We start from the raw sequence: 19,874 nt of genomic DNA, 5'->3' as shown, positions 1-19,874 counted from the left end.
GGCGACAAATATGTTCTAAAATTGATTGTGGTGGTGATGGCTCAACTCTGCTGAGCTAAACTATGGAATTGCACACTGGAAATGGCTAAAGTATATGGGATGTGAATTATATTTCAATAAAGCTATTATATTTTAAAAAACAAAAAGAAAAACAACCATCACATTCCCCTCACATAATTTAATTGTTCCATGTTGCTTTTAGGAAGAGGAGCTTTAGCAGACAGAACTCCTAATTCCAGGGTCTTCAGTGCACTGCTTTTCCTCTTAGGGGCTCTGCCCACCCCGAGAAAACTTTGGTTAAAACAATTGTGCTCAGTGACAGACTTTTTGCATCAAGGCAATTGTGCCCAATGATACGCCTCCAAATGTTGCCGTGTTTTATTAGAGACTTTAGGAGTGCGCGGCACGCATGAGAAAGGCATCAGAAATGCAAGATGGCCTGTTCTTCTGACATAAAAATGACATTTCAGAAAAGAGCAAGTTTCAGTTGCCAAACCTGGATATCATATGACAGCATGAACATACACCCATAGTGACTTCTTTTGTTCCAGATATACAGGCACACACCTACACATGCCAGTTCAGGACAGCTCAAGCACTACCTAAGTTTATGCCTTTTTACATTCCACCCTTGGAGACTATTTTAATTGGCATCTCAGTTCATCAGCTCCTGTCCTTCTCCCAGTCCCTCCCTGAGTATATGTTGGGGCTGTGGGTGTGAGGGGTTCTCCCCAGGTAGCAGCATAGTCAAATGGGTTGGGTTTTCTATATACTTTTGTTCACAAAGAGGGTTCAGTATTTGCCCCTCAGTGTTAACTCTAGCAATTAAGTAGAAAATGTACTTCCAGTAGTACCAAAGACGACTCAGTTCAGCTCAGTGGACCACCTCAAGACTGTACAAGAAGCCGAAGAAACGCAGCTGGAGGTGCAAATGCATTCGTTTTACTGCTAGGAGTAGTCAAAGCACTCCCAGGTCACCCTTGAGCTTCTGAAAGCGGACTAAGCAGCATACTCCACACCACACAACACCCATTTACTGGTGGACTCAAGCCCGCCGTGCCGTCTCTGTGTCGTAGTTATTTGTGAGTCACTGCTGCCCACTGGGCAGATAGGACCGAAGGTGGAGGAATAAAAAGGCAGACTTCCTTGAGGTTTAAACAGGACTGTGAGCTGTGGAGTCTGTATCTGTGCAACACTTACCACCAGCTTGACTGCTTATTGGCTGTTTTTCTCTTTTTTTGCTTTTTTTTTTTTTTTTTGAGATGGAGTCTCACTCTGTCACCTAGGCTGGAGTGCAGTGGCGTGATCTCGGCCCACTGCAATCTCCGCCTCCCGGGTTCAAGCAGTTCTCCTGCCTCAGCCTCCCGAGTAGCTGGGACTACAGGCAAGCACCACCATGCCCAGCTAATTTTTTTTGCATTTTCAGTGGAGACGGAGTTTCGCCATGTTGGTCAGGCTGGTCTCAAACTCCTAACCGCAAATGATCTACTCGCTTCAGCCTCCCAAAGTACTGGGATTATAGGCGTGAGCCACCCCGCCCGGCCTGGCTCTTTCAATATATGAATAGAGCGAGTCATTTATTTTAGCTTTATAGAGGTGTGGCCTCTCTGAGTCATAATCATTAAAATTCACATTCCCCTACCATAGCTTCTTCCAGAGTATATGAAAACTGAAGATAGTTTTGCAGCTCCCAATGTGTATTTGGGTCCTGCTCAATTTGTTACCTCTTAAAGACTGACTTCAGGTAAAAGAGCACCATACTCTTAGTCCTTATCACAAGTTTTGCTAGAACGTTGTTCAAGTCAAAATAATACTGCATTGGTTAAAAAAAAAAAAAAAAAAAAAAAAAGAACTTGCCCATATAGACTTGGACTTCATCCATTGTTAAATTCTTTAATAGAAAATAACTGAATCAGACATGGTGGCTCATGCCTGTGATCCCAGCTCTTTGGGAGGCTGAGGAGGGAGGATAGCTTGAGTCCAGGAGTTCAAGACCAGCCTGGGCAACATAGTGAGACCCCCCCATCTCTACCAAAAAATTTTAAAAATTAGCTGGGCATGGTGGTGCACACCTGTAGTCCCAGCTACTTGGGAGGCTGAGGTGGGAGGATCACTTGAGCCCAGGAGGTTGAGGCTATAGCAAGCTATGATCTCACCTTTGCACTCCAGCCTGGGCAACAGAGCAAGACCCTGTCTCTAAAAAAAAAAGAAAAGAAAGTATACTGAATGTCAACATGCTATTTCTATAATGTCTACAAACATACATGTGTGTTATATGTACATACACATATACACATAGACATATGTGTGTACATTTATATTGAAGTAATGTTCAAGCTCTAATAATAGCTATGGGTATACTGCTTCCTATGCACAAGGCACTGTACTAAGACCCTTACAAGACCCTACAGACTTAGGAAACTAACGAGAGAAACCGTTGGAGCTACACTTAGTTTTTGAGTTTTGACTGTGAAGGTGAGATAAAGCGACAATGAGATTTTTCATACATTTGATGAATATAATCAGTACATCTAAAAATGTAGAACAAAACCACACTCACATTTTTTCTATTTGTGGAGTGAATAATTATGACTTCGGTTCCCAATTTCACTCTTTCTAAATGGCATGCCTTAATACAATAGGATTCTAAACATGCTGGTGGTACTTTAGGGCTTTTCAAGGAAAACAAAATATGTCTAGAGACAAGGCATTATTACAAGAGCTTTAATAATAGAGATTTCCATTCGTGATTATCTTCAGATTAATGGCCCAGGAACATAATTAAATTTTTCTTAACTCAAATGTCATCATTTTTGCATTACCTTGACTTCTATAAGTGAGAAAATATTATGGGTAAAAATTCCCAAAAGGAAACGCAACTATTTTTACCTATCTATAAGTTTAATATTTCTAACAATTCTTTCAATCTTTTATGTTAATCCCATTATAAAAGGTAAGCATTTTACTAGCCCTTGGTTCAGTAAAATAGAGATAAAAATACTGGTGATGCCCTGCCTGGTTTGTATTGTCATTCAAAATATTAAATTAAGGGAATTTCAATAAATGTCCCTTTAAAAGTAAGGGGTGTTACCTGTTTGTAAGAGATCAGTTTTCTTCCTATACCAAAGTCTTTGTCAGTCATAATGACTAAAATTCTCCAATTTGATTACAGTTTTTGTTTTGTTTTTTTTTTTTTTGAGACTGAGTCTAGCTCTTGTCCCCCAGGCTGGAGTTCAATGGCGCGATATCCTCTCACGGCAACCTCCATCTACCGGGTTCAAGCGATTCTCCTGCCTCAGTATCCCAAGTAGCTGGGGGATTATAGGCGCGTGCCACCAGGCCCGGCTAATTTTTGTATTTGTAGTAGAGACGGGGTTTCACCATGTTGGCCACGCTGGTCTTGAACTCTTGACCTCGTGATCCAGTTGCCTCAGCCTCCCAAACTGCTGGGATTACAGGCGTGAGCCACTGCGCCTGGCCTGATTACACTTTTAACCAAATAATTCAACAGAATTATGAGAAAATGAACCCAATGCTGTTTTTCTTTTTTTTTTTCTTTTTAATACCATTCTCATTCCTGGGAGCGTATTGTCTCTCATTTTGCATCAGAAGCAGCGCAGAAAGAAACAGCCTCCGTGCTACGCCCCCTTCACATGAGTGCTGACAGGGACAGTGCGAGGACACCCTACTCAAGTCAGCTTAGCTTTGTCGGGGTCCCCTCTCTGTGGTCCCTCTGCTCCATACCCGGAGCTCAGGGCATCCAGCCACCTGCCGCTTCCCCCCAGGAGAGTGCTGGGCCAGCTTCCTCCCAGGGTTCCCTTCTGAAGCACTTCATGGTGACCGGGCTGCAAGAACAATTGCTTCAGGCTCCAGGGGCCCTAGTCACTAGATAACTATGTGTCCCGCAATCTTTTTAAAATTTTCTTTTAGATCCTAACTCTGCTTTCTTCCACTCTCTTTCACAACAAAGTGATTTGCGTCATGTGGATTGGGTGAAGTCATATTTGAACATTTGGAGTGAGCTTCAAGCATACATCAAGGAACACCACACCACGGGCCTCACATGGAGCAAAACAGTGAGTACCTGGCCCTCCTCCACCTGTGTAAAAAAAGTCCATAACTATATATACACTCTGTGGCCCAGTAATCTCACACCTTAAAACTTACCTCAAGGAAAACATAAGATTAAATGTCCATGCAGAGGGCCAGGCGCGGTGGCTCAAGCCTGTAATCCCAGCACTTTGGGAGGCTGAGCTGGGCAGATCATTGAGGTCAGGAGTTCAAGACCAACCTGGCAAACATAGCAAAACGCTGTCTCTACTAAAAATGTAAAAATTAGCCAGGCATGGTAATGCAAGTCTGTAATTCCAGCTACTCAGGAGGCTGAGACATGAGAATTGCTTGAACCCAGGAGGCAGAGGCTGCAGTAAGCCGAGATTGCACACTGCACTCCAGCCTAGGCGACAGAGCAAAACTCTGTCAAAAAAAAATGCCCATGTAGAAACTGTTTATGGAAATGTCATTTGTTGTAGGAGAAATTTCGGAACTGCCTACATAACATAGAAAAGAAAATGGCTTGCCGGGCGCGGTGGCTCACGCCTGTAATTCCAGCACTTTGGGAGGCCAAGGTGGGTGGATCACCAGAGGTCAGGAGTTAAAGACCAGCCTGGTCAACATGGTGAAACCCCATCTCTACTAAAAATACAAAAATTAGTTGGGTGTGATGGCGCATGCCTATAATCCCAGCTACTTGGGAGGCTGAGGCAGGAGAATCGCTTGAACCCGGGAGGCAGAGGTTGCAGTGCACCAAGATCGTGCCACTGCACTCCAGCCTGGGCAACAGAGCAAGACTCTATCTCAAAAAAAAAAAAATAATAATAATAATAATAATGTGTGATAGAAGTTGAAGGGAACAAGAAGGTTTGGAGACAGGTGAACACGGAAAGCTATGCAGCCATAAAACAGAACAAAAATCATGTCTTTTGCAGCAACGTGGAAGCCTCTAGAGACCATTCTCCTTTCCATTAGAAATTAATGTTACAGTGGACTTAGGGGACTTGAGGGAAAGGGTGGAAGGGGGCTGAGGGATAAAAGACTATAAATTGGGTACAGTGTACACTGCTCGATTGATGGGTGCACCAAAGTCTCACAAATTACCACTAAAGAACTTACTCATGTAACCAGGAATTAACGCGGGAACAGAAAGCCAAATACCACGTGTTACCACTTACAAGTGGAAGCTAATTAATGGGTACACATGGACATAAAGATGGGAACAACAGACACTGGGAACTACTAGAGATAGGATGGAGTGAGGAGTCCAAGGACTGAAAAATTACTTACTGGGTACCGTGCCCACTACCTGGGTGACGGGATCATTCACATCCCCAAACCTCAGCATCACACAACATACCCACGTAACAAACCTGCACATATATCCCCTGAACCGAAAGTAAAGGTTGAAATTACTCAAAAAAAAAAAAAAGGAAGACAGATGTAATTTTAATGAGGAGGAATTATGATTAAAATGTCCTTTAAATGTTCTTAACTTCTGTTTTAGTGTTCTAAAGTGTATTGAATAGTATTTTTGAATACCTAGGTGATCCTAGGACTTTGGTATCTTAGTAGCAGCATAAGATCCCGGCCTGTGTCTGTTCCCACTTTAATTCCTATGTGAGATGTTGCACTGACCTTTGCCCCTTTCGGCTTTATCTCTTACATCCTCTCCCATGTTTCACCGTGTGTTCCAGCAACCCCTCACTCCTTGTGGTATCCTGAACAAAGTCAGTGCTTGGATTGCACCAAATGAAACGGATGTTGTTTCAAAATTTACCAGACTCATATTGTGTAACCTTTATTGCAATGTCCTGAGCCTATATCCTGCTGTATAACCTAACTTCCCCCGGGGAAGTGCCCCTACCTCTTCTGCAAGGCTCACCTCACACATCACCTCTTTAAGAAACTTCCATTGATCTCCATCAGCTCCCCATCTGGGTTGGGTGGCTCTGCTCTCTGTCTGCCTCCTTTGTATCTTGAGTATACCTCAGTCATATCCTTGGCATATGGAATGGTGCTTTACTGTGTGCTTTGGGGACTCTCCCACTAGACTGGAAACTCACCTCTATCTCCAGCCCCAGTGTAGTGCCTGGCACAGAGTAAGTTTACAGTAAATGGTTTGAACTAAACGATCAGTGAGGGGACTCTTAAGAGTGTTTCTTGCCCTTTTGAGTCTCTGCACTTGCTTCTCATGGAAACTCCTTTCCGTTAGAACTTAATGTTACGGTGGACTTAGGGGACTTGAGGGAAAGGGTGGGAGGGGGCTGAGGGATGAAAGACTACAAATTGGGTACAGTGTACACTGCTCGGGTGATGGGTGCCCCAAAGTCTCACAAATTACCACTAAAGAACTTACTCATGTAACCAGACACCATCTCTTCCCCAAAAACTTATGGAAATCAGAATAAAATAAAGAAATTAATGTTAACTTGAATGAAACAGCTTCTTTGTGAATTCCATTCAGAGGTAAAACTCTCACTGTCCTGAAAGCAGTACCCCAGTACCTAACCCCAGCACCTAACCCTCAGTGCTGGATATCCCCGTCAATATAGTAAGCAGGCTTCATGCTAAAGCAGAGTTTGTGGTTTTTCAAAAGAGTGTGGGGGCTTCTACATTTGTTTTCCAACACTTATACAAATGTTAACTTTGACCCTTCAAGATCGATGTTTCTTTTTATATTCTACTTTGCCTATTTTCTCCATAGCACTGAAATGTACAGTGCAAGATACAACTAAGTGGGTTAATTTTTTTTCTGCCCACAACATTGTGACTTTTGAGAAGAGAGTTCAAAAACACGTGAAGGGTTTTAATAAGTAAGGGTATGTGTGGATATGGATGGGTGTTTATGTAGACTCATTGGAATTATTTTTTATCGATTTCCAATGAGATAGTGTTTTGTTGTAGAGCCATGCATCATAAGGAGAAAGTGTCACATCTTTACCATGGAGATAGATCATTATTAGAGAATAGTAAAATGAAAATCAGGAGCCCTTGACTCTATTATTATTTCATGGTAGATAAATGCCAGAGGAATAAGAATCTGTTTATGGAAAATAGTGTCAACAAATGCTAGCCTGTTAATTCTCTAATGGTGCCCATGGAAAATGAATAGAAAATTACTTTTAAATGGTTTGAATACCTTTAATGCAATGTACTAAGCTGAGTAATTGTGTTTATGAATATAAAAGAGTTGATTATTAATTACAGAAAAATATAAATGTCGTTGTTTTCCTTTGTTCTAAAGTGAATACTTATTTCATTATGTTCAAGCTTCATAAAACAATACTTTCTCTTACCATGTACCACACATTCGGATATTTTATTTTTTATTTCATTTTTTATAAAATTCTGGCTGAGACCCAATAAATTGATTTCATGACCCCACTAGTGAGTCACATCTCACATTTTAAAAAATGTGTTATAAGCTGGGTGTGGTGGCTCACGCTTGTAATCCCAGCACTTTGGAAGGCTGAGGCGGGTGGATCACCTGAGGTCAGGAGTTTGAGACTAGCCCGGCCAATGTAGCAAAACACCGTCTCTACTAAAAATACAAAAATTAGTCAGGCATGGTGACGGGCACCTGTAATCCCAGTTACTTGGGAGGCTGAGGCAGGAGAATTGCTTGAACCCGGGAGGCGGTGGTTGTAGCAAGCTGAGATCGTGCCACTGCACTTCAGCCTGGGCAGCAGAGCAAGACTTGGTCTCAAAATAAATAAATAAATAGTTATAAAACATAAGTGTTACATTTATACAAAATAAATGTGATCCATAGAGCACATCAGGCATCATGGATTGCCATGACAGCTGTTATTTATGTTATAGATATTACGTGCTCACACAATAATATGCCAGGGGAAAATTCTATTCAAAATGGTAAAAGCAAAGCATCTGCTTCACTTCTTTAATGGAAGAGCAAAGTGATAAAGTTTTGGTCAGATATTAAAAATGACTAAAGATATTGTGTCAAGCCTTAAAACATATGCCTAGAAATATATTTCCTGATTTTTTGTCTTATTCTTCCAAGTTTTGGGCAGCTATTAAAAAATATATTATAACAATTATATTTTTGAATTTTAAAATTAAATTTCTTTTAAATTATTAAAAACTACTTAAAGATTCCAAAGCATAGTCCATAGCATCAATTAAACTAATTTCTCTTGTCTTACTATGGCCTGTCAACATTCTAGCAAAATGAAGAATAAAACAGTTATAGCCAGAGTTGCAGCATTCTTGCAGAGAAGAGAAAGGACTACTAGAATCATCTGATTGAATGGTCTTTGGGAGGGGAAAATAAAACAAGATCATTTCATTTGTTTGCCCACTGATCACAACTCTGTAAAAACTACATATTTATAAAATGATAAATATCATGAAAGAACATAGAAAGATGTGGTGTTGATGTTCATGGACACCACAGTATTCAGAGATTTTTTAAAATTTAATTTAATTTTTTTTTTTTTTTTTTTTGAGGCAAGGTGTCACTGTGTCACCCAGGCTGGAATGCAGTGGCATGATCATGGCTCACTGCAACCTTGACCTCTTGAACTCTAATGATCCTCCTGCCTCAGCCTCCTAAGCAGCTGGGACTACAGGCCTGCACCACCACCCCTGGCTAATCTTTTTATTTTTTTGTAGAGACAGAGTTTTGCCATGTTGCCCAAGCTAGTCTCAAACTCCTCAGCTCGAGGAATTTGCTCGCCTCGGCCTCACAAAGTGCTGGGATTACAGGCATGAGCCACCGCATCCGGCCCAGAGGTTTTTTTTTAAAAAAAAAAAAAAAAAACCCATTCCATCTTAACAGACACAGTCCATTGCACAAAACTCCTACTTGCACCATGAAAAGGTTATGATGACTTAACATCTCAAGTACTTTCAGTAATTGTTGTTTTTTTCTATTTTCAAATCGGATTTTGAGATTTGCACTCTATGGGGTTTTTAGTAACTGACAGCATGCTGTTTGAGACCCGGCCTGTCCAAGGGCACGTGACTCTACAAAAATCATCCTTCCCTGAGTTAACAGTTGGAGCTGAAAGTCCCTGATCCCATCTCCTAACCTCTGCCTCCAGACTGCAGCTGTGTCAGGCAACTGCTGCCCTGTTCAGTTGTCAGGGTGAAATGCCAAACTTTGAGGCCAGTGGTTGGAAGAGAGTCTACGTGTGTGTGTGAGTGTGCCGGGGTGGGGTGCGGGTGAGTTGGGTGGGAGGAAGCAGCTGTGGAGCAATCTGTCTGGAATGTCTTCTTACATTTACCGTAATAAATGGAACGTTGTCATTTCTATGAGCTTTTTTCCAACATGAAGGCAGCTGTTAGCTAAAAAGACCCCACACCAGAAGCTATTTGCCGTTTTCAGTTAGTTTCATCCTTGCAACTGGACCTCTTTTTCTTATGAGTTTGTGTCATGTCCTCAGTGCTAAGTTTCAAATGCACTTTGTTGAATAAATTGATCTTTTGGCACAAACCCAATAGCAACACTGTTACTTAGGATCCCTCGCAGTTGGTCAGATCTGTAATATTCCTTGGCAGTTCCTTCAAATCAGATAACTAAAGCCGAAAGACTAAGGCCTGGTCTTTACACTTACAATTACTGAAATAATTGATTTTTTTCCTACAAAACTGTTCATTTCTGTGAATCTATAATTACAGACAATTATTCTGTTCTAAAAAAGTTCTGTTCAAAAAATTCTGCTCAGAAAAACGTCATGTAAAGAATTCTATGAGTAGAATAAATATGATCATTTTATTAACTTTCGGATGTTAAACTTGTTGACATATTTCTGTCCTTTCCTGTATTTTTGCATTACTTTAGCTTTGGGAACAAATAGAATATAATTATTTGTAGAGTAGAATAAAGCTGCACATGGATAAATGCATATACAGTGTTAGGTAATAGTGATGTAGTTCTATTTTTGTTGTTGTTGTTACTGCTTTTTGTTATGTTTTGTTTTGATACAGGGTTTCCCTCTGATGCCCAGGCTGGAGTACAGTGGCACGATTGCAGCTCACTGCAGCCTTGACCTCCTGGACTCAAGAGATCCTCCTGCCTCAGCCTCCTAAGTAGCTGAGACCACAGGCGTGCACCAACATGCCCGGCTAATTTTTATATTTTTTTTGTAGAGATGTGATTTCACCATGTTGCCCAGGCTCGTCTCAAACTCCTGGGCTCAAGTGATCCGCCTGTCTTGGTCTCCCTAAGTGCTAGGATGATAAACATGAGCCACTGCACCCAGCCAATGTAAGTCTTAATAATACAGGTTTTAAAAATCCATCCTATACACTATCATCCATCCTAGCCTCTCCTGAACCTCCAGGAAAATGCAAGTAGTTGGGGGCGGTTACAATTATAGACAAGGTGGTGTTTCATGTTTCCCAAAGCAAAACACTTTAGGATCACTTATTTTCCTCTAGTTAGGTGTTTCTTTTCTTTCTGTTTCTTGGTGTCAAGGCCAAATGGTCTGTTAACAAAGCGAAAGTTTAATAGCTTACTTTTGATCAAATTAAAACTCAGCCAGAAGGTATCCTGACTTCTTATAAATAATGTAGACTCCGTGGCATGTCATTAAATATGAATATGTATGCCTTGTATGTTTTCAAGTCTTCAGGCCTCTCTGCCTTCCTCTTGCTGTTTACAAGAGAAAACTGTCCTGAAGCTTTTATATCCAAATGTTCATTTAGAACTTGTGCCAAACCCACACCTTAGGGCGATTAATCAAAGTGAATGGGCAGAGTCTCAGATGATGTGTTGGTTGTCCGATGACAAAGCTCACTATTCTCCTCTATGGCTCTTCCCCCGGAGTGACTCTGGCCAGTGCACCTGACCACAGCTGCTTCGTTCTACTTAGTTAAGTTTGGGCTTCTAGGTCCTTTTTGGGGCTCTGGGTGGCCAGTTACTTTCATTCTCCTATGGAAGGGTTCCACATTGCTCAGCAGGGGTTAGAATGTCATCAACTAACAAAGGAGCCTCAAATGCCCAAATAGATAATAAAGTTAGGTTGGAAGTGGCTGTGAGTTCAGCTTGACAAGAGACCACATAATTAAACCAATATGGCTTAAGCATCTACTGTGAACCGAGTTCTGGGCAAGGGGCTAAGAATACAAAGATGGATAGATGGCATTGTGGACACAATTCCTGTCCATGGAAATGCACGTTCTAGCTGAAGAAGATAAGCAATGCACCATAATAGAATGGGGGAGCAGCGTGCTAGGGAAACACACAAGGCATGACGCTTGCATATACCAGGACAACGTGGAAGGCATGGCCCATCCTGTAGTGCAGCGTGGTTCTGGGGCCAACAGCAACCTGGGCACTTGTTAGAAAGCTCAAGCCCCTTGACTGGATGCGGTAGCTCACGCCTGTAATCCCAGCACTTCAGGAGGCTGAGGCGGGTGGATCACCTAAGGTCGGGAGTTTGAGACCAGTGTGGCCAACATGGTGAAAACCTGTCTCTACTAAAAATACAAAAATTAGCTGGGCGTGGTGGTGCAGACCTGTAATCCTAGCTACTCAGGAGGCTGAGGCAGGAGAATCGCTTGAACCTGGGAGGCAGAGTTTGCAGTGAGCCGGGATTGCACCACTGCACTCTAGCCTGGGTGACAGATCAAGGCTCTGTCTCAAAAAAAAAAAAAAAAAAAAGGAAATCTCAGGCTCTCGGGCCCCACCTCAGTACTCCCAAATCAAAACCTACTTTTCAACAGGATTCCCAGGTAATTTATATGCACAGTGAAGTTTGGAAAGCACTGCTCTGCTGTATTTAAGTTGGGCCAAAGGAGTTGTCATAGGGAAATCATTCACTTTTACGTGTTCATTTATTTAGTAATTCACTTCCTTGGTAACTATTTATTGGCTGCTTACCATGTGCCAAGCACATACCAGGCATTATATGTATACTACGGTTCTTCCGTGAGGCAGCAGGGATTTTATTATGATGCATCAATAAATAACAACAATACAAAGCTAGGTTGGAACATAAGCCTTGTGAATTAGACTCCTTCCCGGGTGGACAGGAAGAGCCACAAGAGGCTTGACACTTGATTTGGATCTTGAGGGCGAGCAGGAGTTCCCTAGGCAAACAGTAAAGGGAAGGGCAGTTTTGGAGCAGAGAATTCAGCATGTGTTCTTAAGACACGAACGGTGTACTTTGAGAGAAGGGCTGGTGGTTTCGCAGAGCTGAATGTGGCAAAAGGTGAGGCCAGAAAGGCAGGTTGGGGCCAGATGGTGAAATCTTTGTGCATCATGCTGAGAAGGTGGGGCCTGTGGTGTTTGAAGTTGTTTCCTTTGCCATAGGTTTTGTTGTTTGTTTTTTGGTTTTGAGACAGAGTCTCACTCCGTCGCCAGGCTGGAGTGCACTGGCACCATCTCGGCTCACTGCAACCTCCGCCTCCCGGGTTCAGGTGATTCTCCTGCCTCAGCCTCCTGAGTAGCTGGGATTACAGCCATATGCCACCATGCCTGGCTAATACCTCAGGTGATCCACCCACCTCGGCCTCCCAAAGTGCTGGGATTACAGGCGTGAGCCACCGTACCCGGCCTGCATGGGTTCTTTAGCAGAAAGCAACACACTGTGAAAAATGACTTATGATTTGCATAAGATAGATGGAGAGGGGAAGAGATTAGAGGCCCTGCTACGTGTTGGGAGACTTTAGCAGATAGCTGGAGGTAGTTAGTATGTGACCTAGAGTGTGACAATGGCAATGCAAAGAGATGGCATGGCCACTGAGTTGGAGGACAAGGGACATAAAATCTAACACAAAATTTCCAATCTGGAAGTCTGGGAGAGAATCGTGGTAATATAAAAATAGGGAAATCACAAGGAGGAGCCAGTAGAGAAGGAAGGAAAAATCTTCACCTGGGGTTTAACCGCATTGTGTTTGAGGTTCGGGAGGTATAGGAGAGGCGTCCAGACACGTGTTGTCAGGAGGTGAGATTCAGATCTGGAATTCACTGAAGGGGGAGACCCAGATGTACGTGTTGGGAGTCATCTACCTAGAAATGACTAGCAGAAAAATAAGATGGTTAAAAGAGAGAGAGTGAGATCAAGGATAAAACCTTGGAAAACACCATTATTTCAAGAATGGGGTAAACGAATCAAGGAGACAAGAGCTAGGAGAACTAGAAGAATGGAGGGTCTTCCCATTCCATTTCATTTATCACAGTGACAGTGTTCATGTGTCCAACTCCTAGAATCCCCTTCCTCTTTCTTCCTTACGTCAAATCCTGTCCATCCTTCCGGGTCTACTGAAACAGCCCTCACTCAAGAAGCTTCTCTGGGCTGGGCGCGGTGGCTCATGCCTGTAATCCCAGAACCTTTGGGAGGGCACACAAAGCTATAGGAAAAACAGGCTGGCCAGTGATACCAACTATAGTAAGCCATGGTGAAAAGGATTGGACACTGTCATCAGCCATGATTACCATGTTATTAGTAACCAAGAGCAGTTTCTGGAGGACTGGAGGCAGATGCAGTTTTCCAGAACTAAGGAGTAAGAAGTTTTTGTAATCAAAGTACTTTGGGAGGTTGAGGCGGTTGGATCACAAGGTCAAGAGATCAAGACCATCCTGGCCAACATGGTGAAACCCCGTCTCTACTAAAAATACAAAAATTAGCTGGGCGTGGTGGCACATGCCTGTAGTCCCAGCTCCTTGGAGGCTGAGGCAGGAGAATGGCTTGAACCCAGGAGGCAGAAGTTGCAGTGAGCCGAGATCGCGCCACTGCACTCCAGCCTGGTGACAGAGCGAGACTCTGTCTCAAAAAAGAAAAAAAAAAAAGGAGTAAGAAGTTTTCCTGTAATGATCTCTTGATTATTTCTGGACCAGTTGTCTAATTTGATGGATTATTTCTTATGGCTTCAATTTCTGCCTTTTGAAATTTGGGGTATTTGTGAATTTTCATTTTAATCTGTGCTATATCTTCAATAGAATAAGTTTAGGTGAAAAAGAGTCAAATATTTCCAATTTCACACACAGTCATTAAGAGCTGTACTGTGAAGCTCTAAGTAAATGTGTTTATATATATATATATATATATATATATATATATATACACACACACTTTTTTTTTTTTTTTTTTTTTGAGACAAAGTCTCGCACTGTCACCCAAGCTGGAGTGCAATGGTGCGATCTCGGCTCACTGCAACCTCTGCCTCCCGGGTTGAAGCAATTCTCCTGCCACAGCCTCCGGAGTAGCTGGGATTACAGGCGCCCGCCACCATGCCCGGCTAATTTTTTGTACTTTTAGTAGAGATGGGATTTCACTATGTTGGCCAGGTTGGTCTGGAACTCCTGACCTCGTGATTTGCCCGCCTCGGCTTCCCAAAGTCCTGGGATTATAGGCGTGAGCCACTGCAGCAGGCTGTAAATGTGTTATGTTTAGAACTGTTTTTATTATCTCATAAATAGCTTTGAGTTTTAGTATCAGTTGATAATGATGCAGGGAAGGTCAACCCCAAAAGTGGGGCTTAGCCGAGAGGGTTCTTGGTGTCACCAGGCAGGAATTCAAGGGTGAGCCAGCGATGTTAGACGGCAGCTTCTATGGCAGCAGCAGTGTGCAGCAGCAGCAGAGGAACCAAAGGAGCTGTGCCCAGAGTAGCAGCTCAGTGACCATTCTGCCATCATATTTATACTCACTTTTAATTATATGCAAATTAAGGGATGGGTTATTCAGAAAGTTCTAGAAAAGAGCTGATAACTTCCAGGTCATTGCCATGGAAAGGGGTAGTTAGTAACTTCCAGGTGTTGCCACGACGCTGGTCAACTGACATGGCCCTGGGGGGCATGTCTTCTGGAGAGGTGCTTTCACCCGTTTCCCCCATTGCAGCAAGTCTTCAGTCTGGTTTGGCATTCAAGCCCTGCCCATCCCCAGTCAAGGCCTGCCTCATACCTCAATAAGAATCCATAAATATTTTAGAGTATTTTTTTTTTTGAGATGGAGTTGTACTCTTGTCACCCAGGCTAGAGTGTAGTGATAGCATGATCTCAGCTCACTGCAACCTCTGCTTCCCATGTTCAAGCAATTCTCCTGCCTCAGCCTCCCTAGTAGCTGAGATTACAGGTGCGCACCACCATGCCTGGCTAATTTTTGTGCTTCTTTTTTAATAGAAATGGGGTTTCACCATTTGGCCAGGCTGGTCTCAAAATCCTGACCTCAGGTGATCCTCCCACCTTGGCCTCCCAAAGTGCTGGGATTACAGGCATGAGCCACCGCGCCTGGCCATTTTAAAGTATTTAAATCTCTCTCCATCAATCAAAATAGTAGTAGCTTTTAAAGCTGCCTACTTTAATGGTCAATATTATTTTATTTACCAGAACTTTTTCATGACCAAGAATTCAAAACTCTCTATACCTAAGGGCTAGCAAGTTAATATACATTTCTAATTTATTTAAACCATCATCCTGGGAAAAATTGTTCATTTAAAATTCCTTAATTCATGGTGTTGAAGGCAGTGGTGCAACTGAGTGCGTCCTATTGCCCATTCTTTCCTCCAATCCCTCTTAGGAACATCAGAAGGTGGTGGTTTCGTGGGGCAGGCAGAGATGCTTCCCAGAGCAAAATGGGGTCATTGGGTATGAGGAGACCTTGAGTGACCCCAGCTGCCAGCACCCCGTATTGTTATTTGTCAGTGAGATGCCACACTCTGCGTCTAACTGCCCAGCCTTTGCTCCACAGTCCGCCCCCACTTCCCGAGATGGAGCCTCCCAGCAGTCACTGCCACAGCTGAGTGATTTGCTCCATCTCGATGTCCCTCCCAAGCCTGGAGTAAGAAAGGGCAACAGCAGATGAAGCCCTTGGCCCATCTCTTTGGGGTCATTCAGGAGTGGCAAATAATCTTTCTTTAACAATGAATTTTATCTTGTCACATGGCCAGACTCCATTGAGACCCTCTTCCGAGTGGGATCAATTCGAGTAATACTCTTTTCAGTTCAAAGGAGCAGAGTATAAAGGCATAAGTGAGTATTTGGTGCACATGTTTTCATAAACAGGTCTGAAGGCAACCAAAAAGACATTTTTCTGAGTGGTAGTTGTTTCATGAAAGAAGTCTGTAGCATCCGAAGATCATGCTTTGAAAGATGACGCTGATGTGGATCTGTAAGTTCTTATGTGATTGTTAACAATTCCATTTCATTTATCATAATGACAGTGTTCATGTCCCCAGCTCCTAGAATCCCCTTCCTCTTTCTTCCTTACATCAAATCCTGTCCATCCTTCAAGGTCTACTGAAACAGTCCTCACTCAAGAAGCTTCTCTGGGCTGGGTGCGGTGGCTCATGCCTGTAATCCCAGCACCTTTGGGAGGCCGAGTCAGGTGGATCACTTGAGGCCAGGAGTTTCAGACCAGCCTGGCCAACATGACGAAACCCCGTCTCTACTAAAAATAGGAAAATTAGTCAGGCGCCGTGGCACATGCCTGTAATCCCAGTTACTCGGAAGGCTGAGGCAGAGAATCACTTGAACCTGGGAGATGGAGGCTGCAGTGAGCGTAGATCACACACTGCACTCCTGCACTCCAGCCTGGGTGACAGAGGGAGACTCCATCTCAAAAAAAAAAAAAAAAAAAAAGAAGCAGCAGCAGCTTCTCTAACCTCTGCTTATCACCATGTCCGCCACAAGCTGGAAGTTATCCTTCCGTCCTCAACGGCTGCATAGCACTTCTTATACTCTCCATTTCTTTTGTGATGCTTAGCATTTCCTACCTTATACAGCAGTTGTTTTCTCATTCAGTAACATGTTTATGAAGCACTTACCATGTTTCAGGCACTGTGCCACATTGAAACATGGAATTCCCTCCTAAGAGAGTTCTTAAAACCCTACAAAAGGAGGAAAGACACATTTTGGTTGAGGCTTGAAGGCTGTGTTTTCCAGATAGTCAACTGGGCAAGAGCCTTCCAAACTAAGCACACCCTGAGCAAAGACTCACAGACTGGGAGCCAAGTGCCTGCCACGTCTGGGAACACAGAAGTGTCCTGTCTTCCTAAGCTATCAGCTCATTGAATGCAGGCTCCATTTCCAATTCAGCCTGGGATCAGTAGCAGTGACTGGTACCCTGGTACTGGGACAGCAGTGACTTGAAAACAGATAGGATTCAAACACATTTGCTAAATCAACTGTATTCATTTGTCATCATAATGAAATTTCCAAAGCGTTAGTCCATTAACTATAGATGGTGTCTGTTTTTCAAAAGCTACATAAAAATGTGTCTTTTATTTTTATTTTTATTTTTATTTTTATTTTGACGGAGCTTTGCTGTGTCGCCCAGCCTGGAGTGCAGTGGTGTGATCTCAGCTCACTGCAACCACCACCTTTCAGGTTCAAGCTATTCTCCTGCCTCAGCCTCAAGAGCAGCTAGGATTACAGGCATGAGCCACCACGCCCAGCTAATTTTTATATTTTTAGTAGAGACAGGGTTTCACTATGTTAGCCAGGCTGGTCTCAAACTCCTGACCTCAGGTGATCCGACCTTCTCCGCCTCCCAAAGTGCTGGAATTACAGGCGTGAGCCACCGCATCCAGCCAAAATGTGTCTTTTCTTTTGTCCAGTGATAGGAATGGAATGGACAATGTATTTTATTACAGGAACACCCATCGGCTGCCCACACCTCCTCTGCTGCTGTTCCTTGTCACTCACTGCCTTTCATTCTCAGTTGGTATAAACTCAGGAAACACAAGGTGATATTAACTTAAGCAAAAACTATTTTCTTAAAAAGGGAAATGGGGGAAGGTGCAGATTATCTTCTAAAGGTAAAACAAACCCTTCATAAAATAGAACACACAGGCTGGGCGCAGTGGCTCACGGCTGTAATTCCAACACTTTGGGAGGCTGAGGTGGGCAGATCCCCTGAGGTTAGGAATTCAAGGCCAGCCTGGCCAACATGGTGAAACTCTACTAAAAATACAAAATTAGCTGGGCATGATGGCACATGCCTGTAGTCCCAGCTACCTGGGAGACGGAGGCAGGAGAATCGCTGGAACCCAGAAGGCAGAGATTGCAGTGAGCTGAGATCATGCCACTGCACTCCAGCCTAGGTGACAGAGCAAGACTCTGTCTCAAAAAAAAAATAGAACACACAAGCAAGCCCTGGCTATGGTTTATTGGTCCAGTCTGCACCCTTGATGCAAAGTGAGCATCCCTAAATAAACAAAATGCATATATAATATGGAGCCAAAGGTAACTGATCCTTCTAACAGCTATTATTTTGCCTTAACCCTCACCTCTACTATCTACTAAGTATGGATAATTGGAGAAAGTACAGTTGTTTCTGTATTCCCCTGAAATCTGAAAGAAAAAACCCCGAATTTAGTGGTAGTTCGGACTTAGGCCCTTCTGGCCAAATGGAGTAGCTGTCCAGCTAATTCAAGCCACATGTCCCTCTTGGTCTTTATATAACTGTTGGCCCTCTAGAGTTTGTTTCTTTGATGAGTATACTTTGCTATCTTTAACCCTGGAAAGTTTTCCCATGGAAAATTTAATTTTATCTTTCCTTTTTTATGAGAAATTGTATTCTCAAGCTGGCAGACAAGAAGGAAAGACAATCTGGAAATTCCAGATTTGATCTAAATATCAGCAAAGCCAAACTAATAATTATGGCCACATATCAAGGCAATTTATGCAGAATATCTGGATCACTTGAGCATATTAGATTGTGTTCATTATATTCTCTTTCTTTTTCTTTTCTTTTCTTTTCTTTTTTTTTTTTTTTGAGACAAAGTCTTGCTCTGTCACCCAGGCTAGAGTGCAGTGGCACGATCTCTGCTCATTGCAATCTCACCTCCCGGGATCAAGCAATTCTTGTGCCTCAGCTTTCTGAGTAGCTGGGATTACAGGTTTGTGCCACCATTCCCGGCTAATTTTTACATATTTTATAGAGATGGGGTTTCATCATGTTGGCATGTTGGCCAGGCTGGTCTCAAACTCCTAACCTCAAGCGAGCCACCTGCCTGGGCCTCCCAAAGTGCTAGGATTACAGGTGTGAGCCACCGTGCCCGGCCGTGTGTTCGTTATATTCTTCTGGACTCTGCTCTGAGGGCTTGGTCTGCTTTTATCAAAAATTTTTACTTTGGGCATGTTAGAACAGAAATCACCACCTAACGTTTTTTGAAGGGCCACATCTGGGTATACAGGTAGCGGTTTGACTACCCATACAGGCATTCTGTTTTTGACTTCACTACCGTATTTAATAAATTACCTGAGATATTCAACACTTTATTGTAAAACAGTCTTGGTGTTAGATGGTTTTGCCCAACCGTGGACTAATGTAAGTGTTCTGAGCACTTTTACGTTAGGCTAGGCTAAGCTATGAGGTTCAATAGATTAGGTGTATTAAATGCATGTTTGACTCTTACAATGTTTTCAACTTATAATAGGTTTATGGGATGAAACCCCATTAGTATAAGTCAAGGAGCATCTGCATAAATTAAGAGAAAAACAAACATAAAAACACTAAGTCACTGGTTTACAGGTACTAATATAGACAACACATGTTTTTCCCCGGCTGTTTTCTGATTTTAAGCTGTTGTTACTTCTCCAAAGCAACTTTGCTTTCTGTTCTGTCTTTTTTTCATCTACTGCCAAAGCTCAGATCTTTCCAGGTCATCAGAGGAATGACATACAGGGACCACAGGAGGGTGGGAGGAGTGGAGAATCATGAAACCATCAACGAAACCATGAGATCTGAGTTTTTATGACCTTTCCCCTCGTTTTTGTATCTTGGGATAAGAGTGTTTGGACCTTTGCCTCTGAAGAAAATGGATCCAAATGGGCCCCACAATTCCTTCATATTTGTGGGACCGTCTTTTTATTTCGACTGTATTTAAGTACCATTAGTACTTTCATG

General features: G+C 42.8%; 1 protein-coding gene across 3 annotated transcripts in view; it reads left to right on the top strand.

The window, feature by feature from the left end:
- LOC105482489 (cyclase associated actin cytoskeleton regulatory protein 2) overlaps positions 1 to 19,874 on the top strand; it is a 166,499-nt gene that overhangs the window by 119,089 nt on the left and 27,536 nt on the right. For all 3 annotated transcript variants that reach the window (XM_071097585.1, XM_071097584.1, XM_011742624.3), the window contains one exon: positions 3,971 to 4,076. In XM_071097585.1, the coding sequence (XP_070953686.1) occupies positions 3,971 to 4,076 (106 nt within the window). The remainder of the gene's footprint in view (positions 1 to 3,970; positions 4,077 to 19,874) is intronic.

This window comes from Macaca nemestrina, chromosome 5 (genome assembly GCF_043159975.1).
Source record: "Macaca nemestrina isolate mMacNem1 chromosome 5, mMacNem.hap1, whole genome shotgun sequence".
NCBI classification, from domain to species: Eukaryota; Metazoa; Chordata; class Mammalia; order Primates; family Cercopithecidae; genus Macaca; species Macaca nemestrina.
This window is presented reverse-complemented; position numbering and strand designations above follow the sequence as displayed.